The sequence below is a fragment of the Heterodontus francisci genome, chromosome 5 (assembly GCF_036365525.1).
Source record: "Heterodontus francisci isolate sHetFra1 chromosome 5, sHetFra1.hap1, whole genome shotgun sequence".
Classification (NCBI taxonomy): Eukaryota; Metazoa; Chordata; class Chondrichthyes; order Heterodontiformes; family Heterodontidae; genus Heterodontus; species Heterodontus francisci.
Genome location: NC_090375.1, coordinates 12,126,641 through 12,150,763, shown reverse-complemented (window position 1 = coordinate 12,150,763; position 24,123 = coordinate 12,126,641). Strand labels below are relative to the sequence as shown.

Here is a 24,123-nt window from a genome sequence, read left to right as displayed (position 1 = left end):
AGACATTAGGAGTGGCCAAAAGTTTGGTTACAAAGGTAGGTTTTAAGAAGGGCCTTAAAAGGAGATAGTGGAAAAGAGGTAGAGAGGTTTGAGTAAGGAATTCCAGTGTATAGGAGCCAAGGCAGAAGGTACAGTGGCCAACAGTGGAGTGATGTAACTCAGGGATGCGTAAGAGACTAGGGTAAGAAGATAGTTGAGATGTGAAAGGTAGGGAAAGTGTTGTTGGATCAAAGGAGATAACTGGAATAGGGAGAGGAGAGGCCATGAAGGAATTTAAACACGAGACAACAATTACATATATTTACATAGCACCTTTAATGTAATAAAACATCCCAAGGCGCTTCACGGGAGCATTATAAATCAAAGTGTGACACTGAGCCACAAAATACCTCGGTCAGATGAACAAAAACTTGGACAAAGAGGTAGGTTTAAGGAGTGTTTAAAGTAGGAAAACAAGGCAGAGAGTTGTAGGGAGGGCATTTCAGAGTAGGGCTGAGGCAACTGAAGGCATGGCCACCAACGGTGGAGCCATTAAAACTGGGTTTGCATACGAGGCCAGTATTAGAGGAAAGCAGATATCTCAGAGGGTTGTGGGGCGCGAGGAAATTAGAGATAGGGAGGGGTGAGCTCATCGAGGGATTTGAAAACAAGGACAAGAATTTTAAAGTCAAGACGTTGCTTGACTGGGAGCCAATGCAGGTCAATGAGCATAGGAATGATGGGGAACGGAATTGGTGCGAGTTAAGACACGGGCAGCAGAGTTTTAGATGAACTCAATTTTATTGAGAGATTAGAATATGCGAGACCAGCCAGGAGTGCATTAGAACAGTCAAGCCTTGAGGTAACGAAGGCATGAATGAGGTTTTCAACAGCAGATGAGCTGAGACGGGGGCGAAGTTGGGCGATGTTATGGAGGTGGAAATAGGCAGTCTTATGAGGCTGGAAGGTCATCTCAGGGTCAAATGTGACATCAAGGTTGTGAACAGACTGTTGCCAGAGAATGGAGTTTGGAGCGGAGAGCAAAAACAGTAGCTTCAGTCTTCCCAATATTTAATTGCAGGAAACCTCTGCTCATCTAGTAATGGACGTTGGATAAGCAGTGGTAGTGAGGTAGAGCTGAGCTGAGGTACAGTCAGCATACATATAAAAACTAACACTGCTTTTGGATGATGTCGCCGAGGGGCTGCATGGAGATGAGAATAAGTATTTCAAATTGCTGGGCAACCAGGAGCCAATGTCAGCCAGCAAGCAGCAATGGGTGAGAAGGACTTGGTGGAGGATAAGCGTACGGGCAGCAGAGTTTTGGAAGAGCTAAAATTTATGGGCGGGTGATGGATGGGAGGAAGGCAAGGAAGAGAGAGCACTGCAACAGTTGAATCCGCAAGAGACAAAGGCATGGATGAGGGTCTCAGCAGCAAATGAGTTGAGGTAGGGTGGAGGTAGGTGGCTTTGGTTATGAAGAGGTTGAATAGCTGGAAAAGGAGATTACGTGGGAAAAGTACTCAGAATCACAGAATAATACAGTGCAGAAGAGGCCCTTCGGCCCGTCGAGTCTGCACCGATGCATTAAAGACACCTGACCTGTCTACCTAATCCCATTTGCCAGCTCTTGGCCCATAGCCTTGAATGTTATGACGTGCCAAGTGCTCATCCAGGTACTTTTTAAAGGATGTGAGGCAACCCGCCTCTACCACCCTCCCAGGCAGTGCATCCAGACCGTCACCACCCTCTGGGTAAAAAGGTTCTTCCTCAAATCCCCCTTAAACCTCCTGCCCCTCACCTTAAACTTGTGTTCCCTAGTAACGGACCCTTCGACTAAGGGAAGCAGCTGCTCCCTATCCACCCTGTCCATGCCCCTCCTAATCTTGTACACCTCGATCAGCTCACACCTCAGTCTTCTCTGCTCCAGCGAAAACAACCCAAGCCTATCCAACCTCTCTTCATAGCTTAAATGTTCCATCCCAGGCACCATCCTGGTGAATCACCTCTGCACCCCCTCCAGTGCAATCACATCCTTCCTATAATGTGGCAACCAGAATTGCACACAGTACTCCAGCTGTGGCCTTACCAAAGTTCTGTACAACTCCAACATGACCTCCCTGCTTTTGTAATCGATGCCTCGATTGATAAAGGCAAGTGTCCCATATGCCTTTTTTTACCACCCTATTAACCTGCCCTTCTGCATTCAGAGATCTATGGACATACACGCCAAGGTCCCTTTGTTCCTCGGAACTTCCCAGTGTCAGGCCATTCAATTCATTGAATACTTCCGTGTCACATTACTCCTTCCAAAGTGCATCACCTCACACTTTTCAGGGTTAAATTCCATCTGCCACTTTTCTGCCCATTTGACCATCCCGTTTATATCTTCCTGTAACCTAAGACACTCCACCTCACTGTTAGCCACTCGGCCAATCTTTGTGTCATCCGCGAACTTACTGATCCTACCCCCCACATAGTCATCTATGGCGTTTAAATAAATGACAAACAATAGGGGACCCAGCACAGATCCCTGTGGTACGCCACTGGACACTGGCTTCCAGTCACTAAAACAGTCGTCTGTCATCACTCTCTGTCTCCTACAGCTAAGCCAATTTTGAATCCACCTTATCAAGTTACCTTGTATCCCATGTGCATTTGCTTTCTTGTTAAGTCTCCCATGTGGGACCTTGTCAAAGGCTTTGCTGAAATCCATGTAAACTACATCAACTGCACTACCCTCATCTACACACCTGGTCACATGCTCAAAAGATTCAATCAAATTTGTTAGGCATGACCTCCCTCTGATAAAGCCATGCTGACTATTCCTAATCAAATTTTGCCTCTCCAAGTGGAGATAGATTCCCTCCTTCAGAATTTTCTCCAATAGCTTCCTACCACTGAGACTCACTGGTCTATAGTTCCCTGGCTTATCTCTACAACCTTTCTTAAATAGTGGGACCACATTAGCTGTTCTCCAGTCCTCTGGCACCTCCCCAGTGGCCAGAGAGGAATTACTGAGTTAAGACATAAAAAGAGATACCGTTGCCGAACGGTTGCCACTGTTTGAAACACTTCGTACCGCACCTCCTTCAGCAGAAAAATTAACCATGTTTAGAGTCTTTCATCTGGCAGCCATACATGGTTAACATTCTACCTCAAGGAGTTCAACACTAAAAATCCAACATCAACTGTAACAATTAGCAAAAGGGAATCTGCCAACGACAAACTTAAGATGCTGAAGGGAAGCTGCACAGATCTGATTTTACCCATTTACAAAATTACATGAAAATTATTTTTAACGCCTATGCATTTTTGACCTAGAAAGTTGCACATGCATCACGTTATATACGGACACACACATGACTGATTGATAACTGTTTTAACACACACATTTATAAACAATCAATGCTTATAAAGATCCATTGTTCATCAACCAGCATCAATTGCCCAGCTTTGGGTTATAGCCTCTCTCTGGTAATCCAGTGAGAGATCCTGGGTGATGATTGAATTTATGTTGGTTACTAATTGAAAGCCACAACAACAATTTCCTAAGCTTTCGGGTCAGCAGATGAATAGTTTTCATGTGTGGGGAGCAGAAGACTCGGCATGCCACATCTTGCTTTAAAACATGGCTCGTTACAAAGCTCACTGCAGTCCTTTCAACATCTCTGGTCTTGCAAGGGGAAGGAAGGCTGGTGTTTACGCTGGATCTCAGGTGAAGCATGCACGCGCGCACACACAGACACAGAATAAGGTTAAAGTTCAAGCCAGAGAGTCACGTGATTCTCTGGAACGCCGTCAAAAGAAAATTGTACTCTGCACAACTGTCAGTGCAGGGTTGAAAAGGAGGTCAATCCAACAGGATGAAGTGAAAGGCCCGAGGCAACGTTATAAATGAAACACAACCACTGGGGATTTTCTGTAACCCAGCAGTGCTGTCCTTTAACAATTCAGTCATCGGCCAAACTACAGGGAAGTAACAGCAGTGTTTTTTAATGCAACTATTAACTCGTAACAAGTTCTCAAAAAGTAACCCAGGTGGGAGAAAGTAATGATTGCCTATTCTACCCAACTCACTATCGCTTTGCAGCTCAAGTGAAATCTTCAGACTACTTTAAAATCTTTTTTTAATGAAAACGTGTGTTGATCATGACACAGTTCCATCAATAACGAGTCTACGAAATGATACTTCACGCCATTTATACTGAAGGAGGAGATAGGAAAACACAAATAAATCCAAGCTGACTGAAGACATTCAAGACTTCAGACTGTGAAGCTTATTAAAAACTTACAGTTCAAGCTACAGAAAAAAATTCATTCACAGGCTCAGCATCAATTGTGCAGCAAGAAAGGCTTGAATCGAGACATGTACAAAGAGCTTCAAATTAAGGATTCTCTTTACCAATTCAGGAAGTACAAGCTTGAATGAATTAAATCAAATGCTGTCTTCCCCTCCAACCACTAGCAAAGCAATGCTTTCAAGGCCTAGTTAGGAGGATTAACAGCAAATAAAGATGGAGGCGATATTCCATCAGTTTTTGCAGTAGAACAAAACAAAAGCCTAGTCCATCACAATTTGGAATAACCGGAAGACTAAACTCTCAAATGGCTGCCCTTCGCACTCTGCTACAACTCTCCTTTTGAGACCTACTTTACCATACAGTAGTGTATAACACCCACTCGCATGCAAAAAAAAAAAATTGAAGCTCAAAGACAGACAGACTTGCATTTATATAGCACCTTTCACAACAGCCAGACGTCCCAAAGCACTTTACAGCCAATTAAGTCCTTTTGAAATGCAATCATTGCCGTAAACACAGCTGTCAATTTGCACACAGCAAGATCCCACAAACAGCAATGTACAATGACTGGATAATGATTGGATAATAATGACTGGCGCAGTGGTGGGCGGCACAGCGGCGGGCGGCACAGTGGTTAGCACCGCAGCCTCACAGCTCCAGCGACCCGGGTTCGATTCTGGGTACTGCCTGTGCTGAGTTTGCAAGTTCTCCCTGTGACCGCGTGGGTTTCCGCCGGGTGCTCTGGTTTCCTCCCACAGCCAAAGACTTGCAGGTGATAGGTAAATTGGCCATTGTAAATTGCCCCTAGTGTAGCTATGTGGTAGGGAATATGGGATTACTGTGGAGTAAGTATAAATGGGTGGTTGTTGGTCGGCACAGACTTGGTGGGCCGAAGTATCTCTAAATAAATAAATCCGGTTTTGTGATGTTGGTTGAGGGATAAATATTGACCAGGCCTCTGGGAAAAACTCCCCTTTTCTAAATAACGGCCATGGGATCCACCTGAGACACAGACGGGACCTCGGTTTAACGTCTCAACTAAAACGGCACTTCTGACAATGCAGCGCTTTCTCATACTGGCACTGGGGGGTCAGCCTAGATTGTTATGTTCAAGTCCTGAAGTAGAACTTGAACCCACAACCTTCTGACTCAGAGGGCCGTAGCACTACCAACTCAGCCACAGCTGACCAAAGTGTAAATTACACATCAGATTACATGGTGACTTTCTCAAGTCATTTTCCAGTGCCAACTCATGCAACCGTACACTTCCATGTGCACTGGCAGCCTTGTGGTACCTCAATCTTTTGTGCGAGAACCTGGACAGTGAGTATCTTGTGGCTTCACCATTAAGGGCATCACCGGTGACCCCCAGCTGTGATATCTTATGTCCATGTATTCATAATTTCCAACATGGGTCACTGAAAACTGCTCAGGTGCAAGAATCTTGGATCACTTTTTTCTTCCTCAGGGTTCAGAGGACAACTGAACCATCCCAACACGGTGCAATGAATGAGAATGCGCCATTAGGGCACTCATAGAACAGTACAGCCCCTTCGGCCCACAATGTTGTGCCGACCCTTTAACCTACTCTAAGATCAAACTACCTACATACCCTTCATTCTACTATCATCCATGTACCTATCCAAGAGTCGCTTAAATGTCCCTAATGTATCTGCTTCTACTACCACCGCTGGCAGCGCATTCCACGCACCCACCACTCTCTGTGTAAAGAACCTACCTCTGACATCTCCCCGAAACCTTCCTCCAATCACCCTAAAATTATGCCCCCTGGTGATAGCCCTTTCCACCCTGGGAAAAAGTCTCTGGCTATCCACTCTATCTATGCCTCTCATCATCTTGTACCCCTCTATCAAGTCACCTCTCATCCTTCTTCGCTCCAATGAGAAAAGCCCCAGCTCCCTCAATCTTTCTTCATAGGACATGCCCTCCAGTCCAGGCAGCATCCTGGTAAATCTCCTCTGCATCCTCTCTAAAGCTTCCACATCCTTCTTATAACAAGGCAACCAGAACTGAACACAATATTCCAACTGTGGTCTAACCAGGGCTTTATAGAGCTGCAGCATAACCTCGCGGCTCTTAAACTCAATCCCCCCTATTAATGAAAGCCAACACCCCATACGCCTTAACAACCCTATCAACTTGGGTGGCAACTTTGAGGGATCTATGGACGTGGACCCCAAGATCCCTCTGTTCCTCCACACTGCCAAGAATCCTGTCTTTAAGCCTGTATTCTGCATTCAAATTCGACCTTCCAGAGCATTTAAAAGTACATCAAATCAACACATTCTGATATGTTAAAAGCGTGTGACTTTTAGAAAGGCTCCAGGCCTTGGAGTGGGTGCACAGGAGATTTACTAGATTGGTACCAGTGATGAGGGACTGCAGAAGCTTTCAACATGTTCAATTTCACAGTGATATTTGGCATCTTTCACGATCTTATAATACAAAGACTCTCGTGAGTATTGTGCAAATACATAGCATGAATGGGAAAGATGGAATGTTTTCAGTTGCGCTCGTTAGCTTGGTGGGCAACTAATTCATGCATACTTATACTGCCAGTGAGAGATTAAATTGATACAGCCCATAACAATGCATTTCAAAATACATTAACCTCCTTGCAGCTGAAGTTCACTTGTGTCAGCAACATATTTGGTTTTATGGATGTGCAGTTCATTGAGGCCGTTGTACTATTTTGTTTTTCAGCCTTTATTGCCCATCCTTATTTGCCCTTGAGAAGGTGGCAGTGAGTCACCTTCTTCAATGCAACAGAGTGGCTTACTAGGGCAGTTAAGAGTCAAGCACATGGCTGTGGGTCTGGAGTCAAAGGCAAGACCAGGACAGTAGATTTCCGGTCCTAAAGGACATTAGTGAACCAGATGAGTTTTTAATGACAATCCAGTCATCACCATTACTGATATTAGCCTTTTTATTTCAAAATAATTTAATTAAGTGAATTTAAATTTCTCAGTTGCCATGCTGGAGATTTGAACTCACGTCTCCAGATCATTAGCCCAGGCCTCTGGATTACTAGCCCAATAATATGACCCACTCTGATTTGAAATTAACTAAGACTGAATCAGCAATATTTTATCAGATACGATGAATGCCTTGCACTGAATTATAATACTGGCTTAAATTTCAAAAGTTGAGCAATAGTTTAGATTTCATAAGTTTAAAGAAGGCTTCTAGTTGGTTGCATCATGACAGTTTACTATCTGGTTCCTATTTGTCGCACAGTTTTACATGGGGCTCTGATATTAGTCCAATGCAAAAATTGATTGTTACTCATAACACTTAATTCAAACTAGCACTTCAGAGTGCACAAAATCTTCTACTTAAGTAACAAGAATCCCCAAAAGTTTGGCCAAAACTTTTATGCAAAAGGTCTTGTAAGATAGTATTATTACAGATGAATGCGGCAGAAGTCAATCTTGTGATGAAGTTCTTATCTGCACAGCAACAAACAAACCGATGGAGCAAAGATCATGTCAGTTTGTACCAACAGAACTCATTTCCTCATCTTTCTCACTTTTCCTTTCCCCTGTCTATAGCCACACGCACCACTCCCCCGACACCCCCCCCCCCCCACACCACCCATACTCCAGCGGGTGGAGTTTAGTCTAACTTACAAGGAGCAATTAAACACACGAAGTTTGCATTCCCTGGAATTTAGAAGGTTAAGGGGTGATTTGATCAAAATTTTCAAGATATTATGGGGAACTGATAGTTTCTCTCTACCCTATTTCTGCTGGTTGGGGAGTCTAGAACTACGGAACAAAGTCTAAAAATTAGAGTCAGACCTTTCAGGAATGAAATTAGGAAACACTTCTACACACAAAGGGTGGCAGAAGTTTGGAATTCTCTTCCACAAATGGCAATTGATTCCAGATCAATTGTTACCTTTAAAACTGAGATCAACAGATTTATGCTAACCAAAGGTACTAAGGGATATGGAGCAAGGTTGCAGATCAGCCATGATCTCAATGATAGTGGAACAGGCTTGAAGGGCTAAATGGCCTCCTCTCATTCCCATGTTCCTATTTCCCCCCCCAAGTTGAAGGAACACTCAGCCCATCTGCTAGAGAGTCAAACCCCACTCAGGCTGTGCACTCTCGATGATAACTCGTCAAATAAAAACTATTTCTCCTTGTCTCCCCACTGATTTTGCACCAATTATTTTAAAATCAGAGTCCTCTGGTAAGTGATCCTTCTGCCACTGTAAAGACTTTCTCATTTACTCTATCAAAACCCTTTGCAATTCTGAACATCCAAATTAAATCTCCTCTTAACCCTCACTGCTCTAAGGAGAGCAATTCCGGCTTCTCCAGTCTGTCCATATAACTTAAGTCCTTCATTCCTGCGATCATTCTAGTAAATACCCTCCGGACCCTCTCCAAGGCCTTGACATCTTTTCTAGACAGTGTTGCTGAGAATCGGACACAATACCCTAGCTGTGGCTTAGCCAGTGATTTATGAAGGCTTACCATGACATTGTTGTTTTTGTACTCTATGCCCCTTATTTATAAAGCCAGGAGTGTTGTGTTGTATTTTTAAACTGCCTTGTCAACTTGCTCTGCCTTCGAAAAAGATTTGTATAAGTTAACCACCAGCTTTCTCTGTTCCTGCACCCCCTTTTAAAATTCTATTTAATTTATATTGCCTCTCCACATTCTTCCTTCTAAAATGCATTGCTTCACACTTCCTTGCCATTAAATTCCCTCTGCCATATTTCAGTCCATATGAATTAAGACTTTGGTCTATTTTCCCTTAAATATCACCTGGACAGCATTGAGAAATGGGAACTCTCGACTTGCGCCCACGAACAAGGCTCGGGCAAGGAAACAGGACAGATGTCTGACTGACGGCAACGCTGGGATACTAAGCTTATGCAACATTATGAAGGCTGGCACATTATTAAGATGGCTATTGATATCAACCCCAGAGGGCTCTTACTGGGTTCTTTGTCTGAACAGGGCTTTGAATAGAGATGGATACCGGCTGTTAATGGATATCTAGAAGAAAAAAAAATACATTGCTCTGGCAGGAAACATATTCCTTGGGCAATCTGAAAACTAATTCAAAACAAAAATCAATTCCCGAGTTGGATTCATCCAGGATATCTCCCAAGTTACCCCAGAGGCCCAGCTGTGAAAATGAGGGCTTTCCAATTCCTTGGTCTCCCCATTCTTCAAAACAAAGAGTCCTCACTAGCCACTTATCTATCTATGTAAGACGTTCAAGCACCATACCTCAAAACTCTCCTGTCACTTCATAAGTATTTAAGAACACAAATTACTGCTCACCACACTTTCAAGTTGCAGTTCTGGTAAGACAGTTTCTGCTTCTGTTGAGGAAAATAGCCTGGCATCATTTTTTTTTTAAAGACTGGATTTTACATTGATGATTATTCACCAACATCAAAAGGTCAGTTGTAAAACTGAATTCATCTTTATTCTTAACCCTTTATATACAATATGCTGCTCTTCAAAGGCAGCACAGCACATTAGAACAAGGAGGAAAAGATGTGAAACTAAAACAAAATGCTGGAAATACTTAGCAGGTCTGGCAGCAACTGTGGAGAGAGGAAAGAGAAGCAGAGTTAACGTTTCAGGTCTGTGACCTTTCATCAGGACCACAACCGATGTTGGTGGGTGGGGAGGGGGGGGGAAAGAGGGAGGAGGAGTGGCAGGAAACTGGAGTTAAGGCCACAATAAGATAAGCCATGATTTGATTGAATGGCGGAACAGGCTCGAGGGGCCAAATGGTCTACTCCTTCTCCTATTTCTTATGTTCGTTGTATGGATCACAGGGACTTTCAGGTTGCAATGATAGCCATGACACCATTGTCAATTGTCATAAAAATTAATGCCCTTTAGGGAAGAAAATCTGCTGTCCTTACCTGGTCTGGCCTACATGTGACTCCAGACCCACAGCAATGTGGTTGACTCTTAAATGCTCTTGGAAATGGCCCAGCAAGCCACTCAGTTATATCTAACTGCTACAAAGTCAGTAAGGAATGAAACCGGACGGACCACCCGGCATCGACCTCGTCACCGGAAATGACCACGGCAAACCCAGCCCGATTGACCCTGCAAAGTCCTCCTTACCGACATCTGGGGGCTTGTGCCAAAATGGGGAGAACTGTCTCACAGACTAGTCAAGCAACTGACAATGTCCCAGACACTGGCATCACCATCCCTGGGTTTGTCCTATCCCACTGGCAGGACAGACCCAGCAGAGGTGGTGGCACAGTGGTATACATTCGGGAGGGTGTGGTCTTGGGAGTCCTCAACAGTGACTCCAGACCCCATGTAATCTCACGGCATCAGGTCAAACATGGGCAAGGAAATCTCCTGCTGATTACCACCTACCGCCACCCCCCACCAACCCTCAGCGGATGTGTCAGTACTCCTCCATGTTGAACACCAATTGGGGGAAGCACTGAGGGTGGCAAGGTGCAGAGTGTACTCTGGGTGGGGGACTTCAATGTCCATCACCAAGTGTGGCTTGGTAGCACCACTACTGATCGAACAGGCAGAGTCCTAAAGGACATAGCTGCTAGACTGGGTCTGCGGCAGGTGATGAGGCAACCAACAAGAGGGAAAAATATACTTGACCTCATTCTCATGAATCTGCCTATTGCAGATGCATCTATCCATGACAGCATTGGTAGGAATGACCACTGCACTGTCGTTGTGGAGACCAAGTCCCGTCTTCACATTGAGGATACCCTCTATCGTGTTGTTGTGTGGCACTACCACTGTGCTAAATGGGATAGGTTTTGAACAGATCTATAGCAATGCAAAACTGGGCATCCATAAGGCACTGTGGGCCATCAGCAGCAGAATTGTACTCAATCACAATCAATAACCTCATGGCCCAGCATATCCCCCACTCTACCATTACCATCAAGCCAGGGAAATCCCTTCCTAACAGCAGAGTGGGTGTACCGACCTCACATGGACTGCAGCAGTTCAAGAAGGCAGCTCACCACCACCGTACCACCTTCTCAAGGGCAATTAGGGATGGTCAATAAATGCTGGCCTAGCCAACGATGCCCACATCCCATGAATGGATAAAAAAAAACCCTGGTTCAATGAAGAGTACAGGAGGGAATGCCAGGAGCAACACCAGGCATACCTTAAAATACGATGTCAAAGGCTTCTTGCGTGCCAAACAGCATAAGCAGCATGTGATAAGAGCTAAGCAACCCCATAATCAACGGATCAGATCTAAGCACCGCAGTCCTGCTACATCTAGTCATGAATGGTGGTGGACAATTAAAACAACTAACTGGAGGAGGTGGCTCCACAAATAGTCCCATCCTCATTGATGGGGGAGCCCAGCAAATCAGCGCAAAAGACAATGCTGAAGCATTTGCAACAATCCTCAGCCAGAAGTGCCGAGTGGATGATCCATCTCGGCATCTTCTTGAAGTCCCCAGTATCACAGATGCCAGCCATAATTTTCCAATACAGCTACAACACTGAAATATACCCGGCAATGCGGAAAATTGCCCAGGTATGTCCTGGACACAAAAAGCAGGACAAATCCAACCCGGCCAATTACCACCCCATCAGTCTACTCTCGATCAGTAAAGTGATGGAGGGCGTCATCGACTGTGCCATCAAGCGGTACTTGCTTAGCAATAACCTGCTCAGTGACGCTCAGTTTGGGTTCCGCCAGGGCCACTCAGCTCCTAACCTCATCTTTGATTCAAACATGAACAAAAGAGCTGAAGTCCAGAGATGAAGGGAGAGTGACTGCCCTTGACATCAAGGCAGCATTTGACAGAGTATGGCATCAAGGAGCCCTAACAAAACTGAGGTCAATGGGAATCAGGGGGAAAACTCACCGCTGGTTGGAGTCATACCTAGCGCAGAGGAAGATGGTTGTGGTTGTTGGAAGTCAATCAGCTGAGCTCCAGGACATCACTGCAGGAGTTCCTCAGGGTAGTGTCCTTGGCCCAACCATCTTCAGCTGCTTCATCAATGACCTTCCTTCAATCATAAGGTCACAAGTGGGGATGTTCGCTGATGACTGCACAATGTTCAGTACCATTCGCCACTCCTCAAACACTGAAGCAGTCCGTGCAGAAATGCAGCAAGAACTGGACAATATCCAGGCTTGGGCTGATAAGTGGCATGTAACATTCGCGCCACAGAAGTGCCGGGCAATGACCATCTCAAACAAGAGAATCTAACCATCTCCCCTTGACATTCAATGGCATTACCATTGCTGAATCCCCCACTATCAACTTCCTGGGAGTACCACTGACCAGAGAATGAACTGGAGTAGCCATATAAAGACAATGGCCACAAGAGCAGGTCAGAGGCGAGGAATCCTGTGGCGAGTAATTCACCTCCTGACTCCCCAAAGCCTGTTCACCATCTACAAGGTGCAAGTCAGGAGTGTGATGGAATACTCTCCACTTGCCTGGATGGGTGCAGCTCCAATAACACTCAAAATGCTCGACACCATCCAGGACAAAGCAGCCTGCTTGATTGTTTGCGAATGGAGTGCCATTCACTCCCTCCATCATTAACGAACAGTGGCAGCAGTGTGTACCATCTACAAGATGCACTGCAGCAATGCACCTAGGTTCTTTAGACAGCGCCGTCCAAACCCACAACCTCTACCAACTAGAAGGACAAGGACAGCAGCTGCATGGGAACACCACCACCTGCAAGTTCCCCTTCAAGCCACACACCATCCTGACTTGGAACTACATCGCCATTCCTTCACTGTCGCTGCGTCAAATTCTTAGAACTCCCTTCCTACCAGCACTGTGGGTGCACCTACCCCACATGGACTGCAGCGGTTCAAGAAGGAAGCTCACCACCACCTTCTCAAGGGCAATTAGGGATGGGCAATAAATTTTGGCCTAGCCAGCGACGCTCACATCCCATGGACGAATTTTTTTTTAAAAAGTACAATCTTCCTTCCTGCAATCCATGTTTACTGCCTCACATTGCTTTATTTTTCATCTAGTTATTTAGTAATTTTATCTTTAAAGTTTCTGAAAAATTCAGCTCATGCTGACAACAGGCCTGCACAATGCCTCTCATCACACCATGAACTACCCCTGGCACAACGCAGATATTAATTCTGGAATCTGGCCAACCCATGTTCTTCCAGGTCATGCATGCGATTTGTAATAAGCTCCCAGTAGCAATTGTGCGCGCAGTGTCAGAAAGCCCCAGACTTGACTAAACAGCAACAAAGCCATTCCAAATACCAGCATTCACATGGTGCCTTCAACACAAAAAAATGTCCCAAGGTACTTCACAAGGGCAATTAATTTCACAAGGAGTTACACAAGGAGATTTATTGGGACAGGTGACCAATACCTGGCCTAAGAGGTAGGAGCTCCTTAAAGGAGGAGGAGAGGTAGAGAGGTGGAGGGGTTTAGGGAAGGAATTTCAGGGCTCAGGGCCTAAGCAGCTGCTGACTGTCAATAATGGTGAAGTATTAAAGTCGGGGATGTTCAAAAAGCCAGAATTCTAACAAACACCATTTTAACATCGAAGAACAGAAGTTGTTCAGTAAAGTTAAGACTAACAATTACATTTTTCTGCATTCCAAACTTTCTAACATTTGCCAATATTCACTGTTGAGTTTCAGGTTTCCACTTATTTCAATGGGACTACTTGAATGGCATGACACCACACTCAACTCCAGAACTTAAATCTCGAGTCTTACTGGCAGAAATTCCAGTCGCCTTTAAAAGGCCAATCAATTCTTTGGCGCGTTCAACGCACACTTACAAAAATCAAATAAACCCTAATATTACAGCAATAAAGCATAGTAGAGGCAGAGGTTGGGGAGTCCATCTAAAAATTATTTTAAATTACACTGCTGCAGGAAAATCTGCCAGGGTCAGTGCTTCATCTTTACAACAGTCACAAGTCTCTGTCTTGAATTTACACATGTTTTCGTCAAGTGGAACCCTTGGCACAAAGGCCCACAGTTGCTTAGGATAAGCAGAACAGAGCAACCTGAAGTACGAATCCAGCCAAACCAGTATGACAAGGCAGCAATTACATTAAAGTGTACTTATCTAACTTCCCTTTAAAAGCATCTCTGTCATTTGCCTCAAGTACTCCATGTAGTAGCTATTTCAACACCTAATCTCACTCTGGGTAAAAGAAGCTTCGCCCCTGCATTTATATAGCATCTTTTATGACCTCAGGATGTCACAAAGCACTTCACAGCCAATGAAGTACTTCTGAAGTGTAGCCATTGTAGTAACATAGGAAATGCAACGGCCACAAACAGCCATGTGATCATCTGTTTTAGACTGGATTTTTTTTTCCTCCCATGATGTTGGTTTTGGGCTACATCTGACAGAGCAGCCCCTGTTTCTCCAAGTACCAGCATGGGATCTTTTAAGTCCACCTGAAGGGTTGGTTGGGGGACTTGGTTTATCACATCCGATTGTTAAGCCTGCAGAATGTGGTGCTTTGAAGATTCATTACAATCCAGTGAAAATTGAAACTAACGCTCTTTAGCACACCTGACCTGTCAAGGCTTTAGAATTTGAAGGTTTCTAAAGTAGCATCAAGGACATTTACAAACTTCATCTCCAGAGATTACATTTGTAAGTGAATATAATTGTTCTGAAAAATTTATTCACTTTGTCTCCAAAGGGGTGAAAGGAATGTCCTTTACTGTCAAACAAGGGCCCACTAAGAAAAATCTCCTGAGACATTTCCTTTAAAAAAACACTACAATGACAGTAATTTGAGATATTTCAGGATTCTTTACGGGACGATATCACACTCTCAGCAACCCTGCCCACTGATGTTTGTTTGAAACAAGAAAGGTTAATTATTAAACTAGGTCATTCAACATGTGTTTCAATCGAGACACTAGGGTAGTAATTCTCACATTCAAGTATATTTTACATCAATGATACATAATCAGAAAAGTTTCAAAATTCACAAAAAGGCGTCAATGTTAATGTTTACACTGCACCCCTGAAGAGGATAACTTGCTAAACTGAGCAGTTCTTATATGTTTAGAAATATGTTAACAATAGCAAGCTTCATTTTATGCCTTGCCTGGCACCAACATACAAATCCTACACCTGTGGGAATGCAAACGGTACAACACCACCTCCTCATTAAGGAGTTTAAAATCCAAGCTATCGGCTTCAGTGCCCAAGGCAAACACTCCATGTTGCATACTGCCCAGTCTGGCAAATCTGAGAGGGAGCAGAACAAAGCGAAAATTCATAGACAATGATATCCATCCAGTGAAGCAAAGTCGAGGGAAAACCCTCTCACTTAGACAGTCTAATTAGCAAGGTTAATAATGTTGCTTCAGCCAAAAGAATGCAAGAGGTAAAGAAAAAACTTGCATTTCAGGATCTCCGGACATTCCAAAGTGCTTTACAGTCAATGAAATACTTTATAAGGCATCATGTTGTAATGTAGGAAATGCAGAGCCAGTTTGCGCACAGCAAGCTCCCACAAACAGCAATGCGACCAGATAATCTGTCTGTGTGGTTGGCTGTGAGATAAGTATTGGCCCAGGACACCAGGGAGAACTCCCCTGCTCTTCTTGGAAATAATCCACCCAAGGGGGCAGATGGGGCCTCAGTTTAACATCTCATCTGAAAGACAGCCTCTTCCAACAGTGCAGCACTCCCTCAGTACGGCACTGGGAATGTCAGCCTAGATTTAGTGCTCATGTCTTTGGATTGGGGACTTGAACCCACAACCTTCTGACTCAGGGGTGAGAGTGCTACCCACTCTCAGACACCAAATACATTCTTAATGGGGTTAATATACCAATAAGACCATACATAAACAAACACAGGAATGTTTCCCCTGGTTCCCTGACTGCAACGGTTTCTGGACCTACCTGCACATTTACTGCTCTTCAGGTCCCCAGCTAGGGCCACTTGCCAAGCTTGCCTGTGCCTTCCAACTAAGGCGTCCCCATTGGGTTCAGGCAAGAGATGGAGTCAGCATGCAGCGAGCTTGGGGGGCGGGGAGAGAGAAAAGAGACTGCTTGCACTCAAACCAAGACCAGCAGTTTAAAATCTAGGCGACTGTTTCTTAGTTGTTTCTTCCCCATAGTGATGTCAAATAAGAGAGTTTATTTTTAAACGTAACTTCAGCCATATTTTATCCAGTTAGTTACTGATGTCCAAGAATTGATCGATCTGTAACAGACCGAGTACTGAACTCTTCAAAAACAAGCTGTTACTTAAAATCAAAAGATCTGGCGGCTCAAGGAATACTTTGAACTCCAGGTAATGCAAAAAGCAAATTAAAAAAAGATTTCTTAACAGAACATTGAGAGATAATTACTCATCAGGAATACGAGGCCATTCAGCCCCTCGAGTCCATTATGCCATTCAATTAGAACATAGAACATTACAGCGCAGTACAGGCCCTTCGGCCCTCGATGTTGCGTCGACCTGTGAAACCATCTGACCTAAACTATTCCATTTTCATCCATATGTCTATCCAATGACCACTTAAATGCCCTTAAAGTTGGCGAGTCTACTACTGTTGCAGGCAGGGCGTTCCACGCCCCTACTACACTCTGAGTAAAGAAACTACCTCTGACATCTGTCCTATATCTATCACCCCTCAACTTAAAGCTATGTCCCCTCGTGTTTGCCATCACCATCCGAGGAAAAAGACTCTCACTATCCACCCTATCTAACCCTCTGATTATCTTATATGTCTCTATTAAGTCACCTCTCCTCCTCCTTCTCTCCAACGAAAACAACCTCAAGTCCCTCAGCCTTTCCTCGTAAGACCTTCCCTCCATACCAGGCAACATCCTAGTAAATCTCCTCTGCACCCTTCCCAAAGCTTCCACATCCTTCCTATAATGCGGTGACCAGAACTGCACGCAATACTCCAGGTGCGGCCGCACCAGAGTTTTGTACAGCTGCAGCATTACCTCGTGGCTCCGAAACTCGATCCCCCTACTAATAAAAGCTAACACACCATATGCCTTCTTAACAGCCCTATTAACCTGGGTGGCAACTTTCAGGGATTTATGTACCTGGACACCAAGATCTCTCTGTTCATCTACACTACCAAGAATCTTCCCATTAGCCCAGTACTCTGCATTCCTGTTACTCCTTCCAAAGTGAATCACCTCACACTTTTCCGCATTAAACTCCATTTACCATCACTCAGCCCAGCTCTGCAGCCGATCTATGTCCCTCTGTAACCTACAACATCCTTCGGCACTATCCACAACTCCACCGACCTTCGTGTCATCCGCAAATTTACTAACTCACCCTTCTACACCCTCATCCAGGTCATTTATAAAAATGACAAACAGCAGTGGCCCCAAAACAGATCCTTGCGGTACACCACTAGTAACTAAACTCCAGGATGAACATTTGCCATCAACCACCACCCTCTGTCTTCTTTCAGCTAGCCAATTTCTGATCCAAAGCACTAAATCACCTTCTTCCGTATTTTCTGCAATAGCCTACCGTGGGGAACCTTATCAAACGCCTTACTGAAATCCATATACACCACATCCACGGCTTTACCCTCATCCACCTGTTTGGTCACCTTCTCAAAAAACTCAATAAGGTTTGTGAGGCACGACCTACCCTTCACAAAACCGTGCTGACTATCGCTAATTAACTTATTCTTTTCAAGATGATTATAAATCCTGTCTCTTATAACCTTTTCCAACATTTTACCCACAACCGAAGTAAGGCTCACAGGTCTGTAATTACCAGGGCTGTCTCTACTCCCCTTCTTGAACAAGGGGACAGCATTTGCTATCCTCCAGTCTTCCGGCACTATTCCTGTCGACAATGACGACATAAAGATCAAGGACAAAGGCTCTGCAATCTCCTCCCTGGCTTCCCAGAGAATCCTGGGATAAATCCCATCTGGCCCAGGGGACTTATCTATTTTCACACTTTCCAAAATTGCTAACACCTCCTCCTCATTGTGAACCTCAACCCCATCTAGCCTAGTAGTCTGTATCTCAGTATTCTCCTCGACAACATTTTCTTTCTCTACTGTAAATACTGACGAAAAATATTCATTTAACGCTTCCCCTATCTCCTCTGATTCCACACACAACTTCCCACTACTATCCTTGATTGGCCCTAATCTAACTCTAGTCATTCTTTTATTCCTGATATACCTATAGAAAACCTTAGGGTTTTCCTTGATCCTATCCGCCAATGACTTCTCGTGTCCTCTCCTCGCTCTTCTAAGCTCTCCCTTTAGATCCTTCCTGGCTAGCTTGTAACTCTCAAGCGCCCTAACTGAGCCTTCACATCTCATCCTAACATAAGCCTTCTTCTTCCTCTTGACAAGCGCTTCAACTTCTTTAGTAAACCACGGCTCCCTCGCTCGACAACTTCCTCCCTGCCTCACAGGTACATACTTATCAAGGACACGCAGTAGCTGCTCCTTGAATAAGCTCCACATTTCGATTGTGCCCATCCTCTGCAGTTTCCTTCCCAATCCTATGCATCCTAAATCTTGCCTAATCGCATCATAATTTCCTTTCCCCCAGCTATAATTCTTGCCCTGCGGTATGTACCTGTCCCTGCCCATCGCTAAGGTAAACCTAACCGAATTGTGATCACTATCACCAAATTGCTCATCTAAATCTAACACCTGGCCGGGTTCATTACCCAGTACCAAATCCAATGTGGCATTGCCCCTGGTTGGCCTGTCTACATACTGTGTCAGAAAACCCTCCTGCATACACTGGACAAAAACTGACCCATCTAAAGTACTCGAACTATAGTATTTCCAGTCGATATTTGGAAAGTTAAAGTCCCCCATAACAACTACCCTGTTACTCTCGCTCCTGTCGAGAATCATCTTCGCTATCCTTTCCTCTACATCTCTGGAACTATTCGGAGGTCTATAGAAAACTCCCAACAGGGTGACCTCACCTCTCCTCTCCTGTTTCTAACCTCGGCCCAATCGATCAATTAGATCATGGTTCACCTGTTACTCAAATCCATTTACCCACCTTTGATCCATATCTTGATAACCTTAACCAATAAAAAGGTGCAAAATTTCAGACTTGAAAATTTGAATTGAACCCCAGTACCTGCAGCATTGCTTGAGGGTTGGGTTGGTGCGTGGGAGGGGGGAGAACTGGGTTCCAAATTTTCTCTACCCGTTATATAGAAAGAACACAAATTTCCTGATTTCACTACTCAAGGACCCAGTTTTAATTTTAAAATTATACTCCCTAGTTAAAGATTCCCTACCAGAGGAACGTGGCTCTCTATCTACTCTATCGAATCCTTTTATCATTCAAAACACCTCAATTGGATCAACTCTCAACTTGCTAAACTCAAGGGTGGAGCAGCAGGATTAGCTCTTTCAGAGAGCTGGAACGGACATGATGGGCCAAGTAGTCTCCTTCTGTGCTATTTTATCTCGTTTTCAAATTCCTCCATGGACTCACCCCCTCCGTATCTCTAATCACCTCCAGCCCCAAAACCCTCTGAGATGGGGGAGGGGGGAGGCGGTGGCGTAGTGGTTTTGTAACTGGACGGGTAACCCAAAGACCCAGGCTATTGCTCTGGGGACATGGGTTCAAATCCCACCACAGCAGAAGGTGGAATTTGAATTTAATTAATAAATCTGGAATTAAAAGCTAGTCTAATGATGGCCATGAAATCATTGTCGATTGTTGTAAAAACCCACCCAATGCCCTCTAGGGAAGAAAAACTGCTGTCCTTACCTGGTCTGGCTTACATGTGACTCCAGACCCACAGCAATGTGGTTGACTCTTAAATGCACTCTGAAATGGCCTAGCAAGCCACTCAGCTGCATCTAACCGCTACGAAGTTAATAAAAAGGAATGAAACCGGACAGACCACCCGGCATCGACCAAGGCACCGGAAACGACAACGGCAAACCCAGCCCCTTCAACCCTGCAAAATCCTCCTCACATGTGCGGAGTTTGCAAGTTCTCCCGGTGACCGCGTGGGTTTCCGCCGGGTGCTGCGGTTACTTCCCACAGCCAAAGACTTGCCATCGTCAATTGCCCCAATAGGTAGGTGGTAGAATGGTGGGGATGCATTAGGGAATATGGGATTAATGTAGGATTAGTATAAATGGGTGGTTGTTGGTCGGCACAGACTCAGTGGGCCGAAGGGCCTGTTTCAGTGCTGTATCACTCTATGACTATATGAGTCTATAACATCTAGGGGGATTGTGCCTAAGTTGGAAGAGCTGTCCCACAGACTAATCAAGCAACAGCCTGAGAGTCATACTCACGGAATCATACCTTACACTGTCCCAGACATCACCATCACCGGGTGTGTCCCGTCCCACCGGCAGGACAGATCCAGCAGAGGTGGCGGCACAGTAGCATACAGTCGGGAGGGAGTCGTCCTGGGAGGCCTCAACATCGACTCCAGACCCCATGAAGTCTCATGGCATTAGGTCAAACATGGGCAAGGAAACCTCCTGCTGATTACCATATACCACCCTCCCTCAGCTGATGGGTCAGTACTCCTCCATGTTGAACAGCACTTGGAGGAAGCAACGAGGATGGCAAGGGCACAGAATGTACTCTGGATGGGGGACTTCAATGTCCATCACCAAGAGTGGCTCGGTAGCACCATTAGACAAGATTTTTTTTTTTTAGATTCCAGATTTATCAACTGAATTCAAATTCCACTTTCTGCTGTGGTGGGATTTGAACCCATGTCCCCAGAGCAATACCCTGGGTCTCTGGGTTACTAGTCCTGTGACAAGACCACTAAGCCACCGCCTCCCTTTCTTTCAAACAGATCTAGCAATGCAAAACTGGGCATCCATGAGGCGCTGTGGGCCATCAGTAGCAGCAGAATTGTACTCAACCACAATCTATAACTTAATAGCCCGGCATATCCCCCACTCTACCATTACCATCATGCCAGGAGACCAACCCCGGTTCAATGAAGTTTGCAGGAGGGCATGCCCAGGAGTAGATGAATAAATGTACTACCAAATGACGCACTGTTTTGTTTTGCTAATATTCACCAATTAGAAATATTAAACACATGATTTACAAGCAAGCTCCGATAGCGAGCAATTTTATTAAATAAATGTTATTACACTGCAAGGGGGCGAGTAGTAGTTTGGTCTTAAATGACCATGGTAAAAGGTAAAGGAAAAATTTTGTGGAATGATTTAACCATAGTATTTTAGCTTGTACAGAAGGGCTTAAAAATAATTTATTTTTAAAGATTTATTTAAATGAGTTAATCTTGAAAGCCCAACTGCACAGGTTAAAATTCCCATCTGAGACTTCCATTAAGCAATTTAATCAGCACAAAGACAAAATGTTAGAGTCTGATTCAGAATGGCACCGAAGGAGACTGTTGACTTTTGTAATGTAGGAAATGCGGCAGACAATTTATGGTCAGAAAGCTCCCACAAAGAGCAAAGTGATGACCTGTGTGATGTTGATTGAGGGATAAATATTGGCCTGGACATCAGTCTTTAAATCAGCAGTCATGGGATCTTTTACGTCCACCTGAGGGGTCAGACGGGGCCTTGCTTTAAGGTCTCATTCAAAAGACTGCACCTCCAACAGTGCAGCACTCCCTCAGCTGTATCAGACTATCAGCCTTGATTTTTGTGATCAAGCCCTGGAGTGGGACCCAAAAGCTTCTGACTCAGAAGTGAAAGGTTTTTTTTATTTTTTCATGGGATGTGGGTGTCACTGGTAAGGCCAGCATTTGTTTTCCCATTGACTCCAATTTAACTAGGGCTCCCTGCTGTCACACTCCATCAAATGATGTCTGGATATCCAGGGCAATCACTCTCACCTCACCTCGAGTTCAGCTCTTCAGTCCACATTTGGACCAAGGCTGTAATGAGGTCAGGAGCCGAGTGGCCCTGGTGGAAACCAAACTGAACATCGGTGAGCAGGTGATTGCTGTGTAAGGAGCACTTGATAGCACGGTCGACGACACCTTCCATCACTATTGTCAGGCAAGCCAAGAATGAGGAAAATTAATTTCGCCACATGAACATAGATTTTAAACTGGTGAGGAAAAAACTTGCTTTGAAAAACAATTGGAGACTTTGGCTGGAGAGAGAAATTAGCATATCAACAGACAAGTACTTCAAAAAGGACAAAGGAGATATTCCCTGCTCCAATTTAATCCACAATGGACTTTTGATTACCAATGTTGAAGCATTCCAGGTTAACTACAAAAATGGCCGAATACACAAACAGACGTAGTCGGACCAGTTTGGTCACATGACTGACTGACAGAGCTTTTGGAATTTGAGCTTCCAACAGAATTTTTGAATTCAAAAGGCTGTTTGCTCCTGGACTAAAAAGATCGTTCTCCTGCCTGCTCTCATCTCGCTCTCACCAGCTTCTGAAACCACTGAAGACATATGAACCCCAAGAAAGAAAAGTCTCCTAACGTGAACAAGGTTTAAGAAGAATACCGGGATCCAACAAAAAGTAAGAGCAGTCTACAATCAAGTACTCTACAGCAAGCTGGAAACACAAACAGTAACAAGAAACTCCCTTTACACGCTGCCTCAAACCTCTCCATTTTAATTTTCTTCTTTTTTCTGTCTCTATTTGTATGTGCGTGTCGTGTGTGCATGCTAGCGTGGGCGCGGCGTGTATCCGTAGATGTTAACCGAATTAGAGTTGAGGGTTTAATAAATTTCACTTTTCTTCTTTAAACCTAAGGAAAACCTGGTGTGCTCATTTCTTTCCTTATAACTGGAAAGCTGTGAACAAGGATTCACAAAGGGAGAGCTCAAAACACAGTGCGTTACATTAAGACCAGGTGAAGACAGTAAAAGACCCCTAGACACCAGTCTCATCTGATCGTAACACTATGCTGATGATCGAGAGTAGACGGATAGGGTGGTAATTGGCTGTGTTCGATTTCTCCTGCTTTCTGTGGTTAGGACATATCTGGGCAATTTTCCACATAGTCGGATAGATGCCAATGTTGTAACTAGGGGCTCGGCTAGTTCTGCACCCAAGTCTTGGGTACTATTGCCAGAATTTTGTCAGGGTCCATAGTCTTGGCAGTATCCAGTGCCTTCAGACATTTCCTGATATCACATGGAGTGAATTGAATTGGCTGAAGGCTGGCATCTGAGGACCTCAGGAGAAGGCCAAGATGGATCATCCACTCGGCACTTCTGGCTGAAGACGGATGAAAGTGCTTCAGCCTTGCCCTTTGCACTGATGCGCTGGGCGCTCCCATCATGGAAGATGGGGATATTTGTGGAGCCTCCTCCTCCTCTTGCTGCTGTTAGTTGTTTAATTATCCACCACCATTCACGAATGGATGATGGACTGGACAAGCTGGACTGCAGAGCTTTGATCTCATCCATTGGTTGTGGGATTGCTTAGCTCTGTATCACATGCTGCTTCTGCAGTTTGGCGTGCCATTAGTCCGGTGTTGTAGCTTCACCAGATTGACACCTCATTTTTAGGTATGCCTGGTGCTGCTCCTGGCATGCTTTCCTGCACTCCTCATTAGAGACATAGCGTTATACAGGCTTGATGGTAACGGTAGAGTGAAGAATGCCAGGCCACGAGGGTACACATTGTGGCTGAATACTCTTCTGCTGATGATCCACAGTGCCTTCTGGATGTCTAGTTTTGAGCTGCCAGATCTGTTCTGAATCTATCTCATTTCGCCGGGCAGTCGTGCCATATAACACAGTGGAGGGTATCCCCAGTGTAAAGACAGGATGTTTTCACAAGTATTGTGTAGTGGTCACTCCTACAAATACTGTCATGGATAGATGCATCTGCAACAGGTAAATTAGTGAGGACAATGTCTGGTAGGTTTTTCCCTCTTGTTGGTTCC

At 44.7% G+C, this 24,123-nt stretch overlaps 1 protein-coding gene across 5 annotated transcripts in view; it reads right to left on the bottom strand.

Annotated features, from left to right (window-relative positions):
• The window catches only part of LOC137369733 (transcription initiation factor TFIID subunit 4-like), a 190,562-nt gene that overhangs the window by 11,166 nt on the left and 155,273 nt on the right, over nt 1-24,123 (bottom strand). Inside the window, exon 15 of one of the 5 annotated variants that reach the window (XM_068031117.1) lies at nt 9,571-9,648. The exons of the other annotated variants lie outside the window; for them this stretch is intronic. Within the exon in view, the coding sequence (XP_067887218.1) occupies nt 9,604-9,648 (45 nt within the window). The 3' untranslated portion in view covers nt 9,571-9,603. Of the gene's footprint in view, nt 1-9,570; nt 9,649-24,123 lie in introns of those variants that run through there. 5 annotated transcript variants of the gene reach the window in all.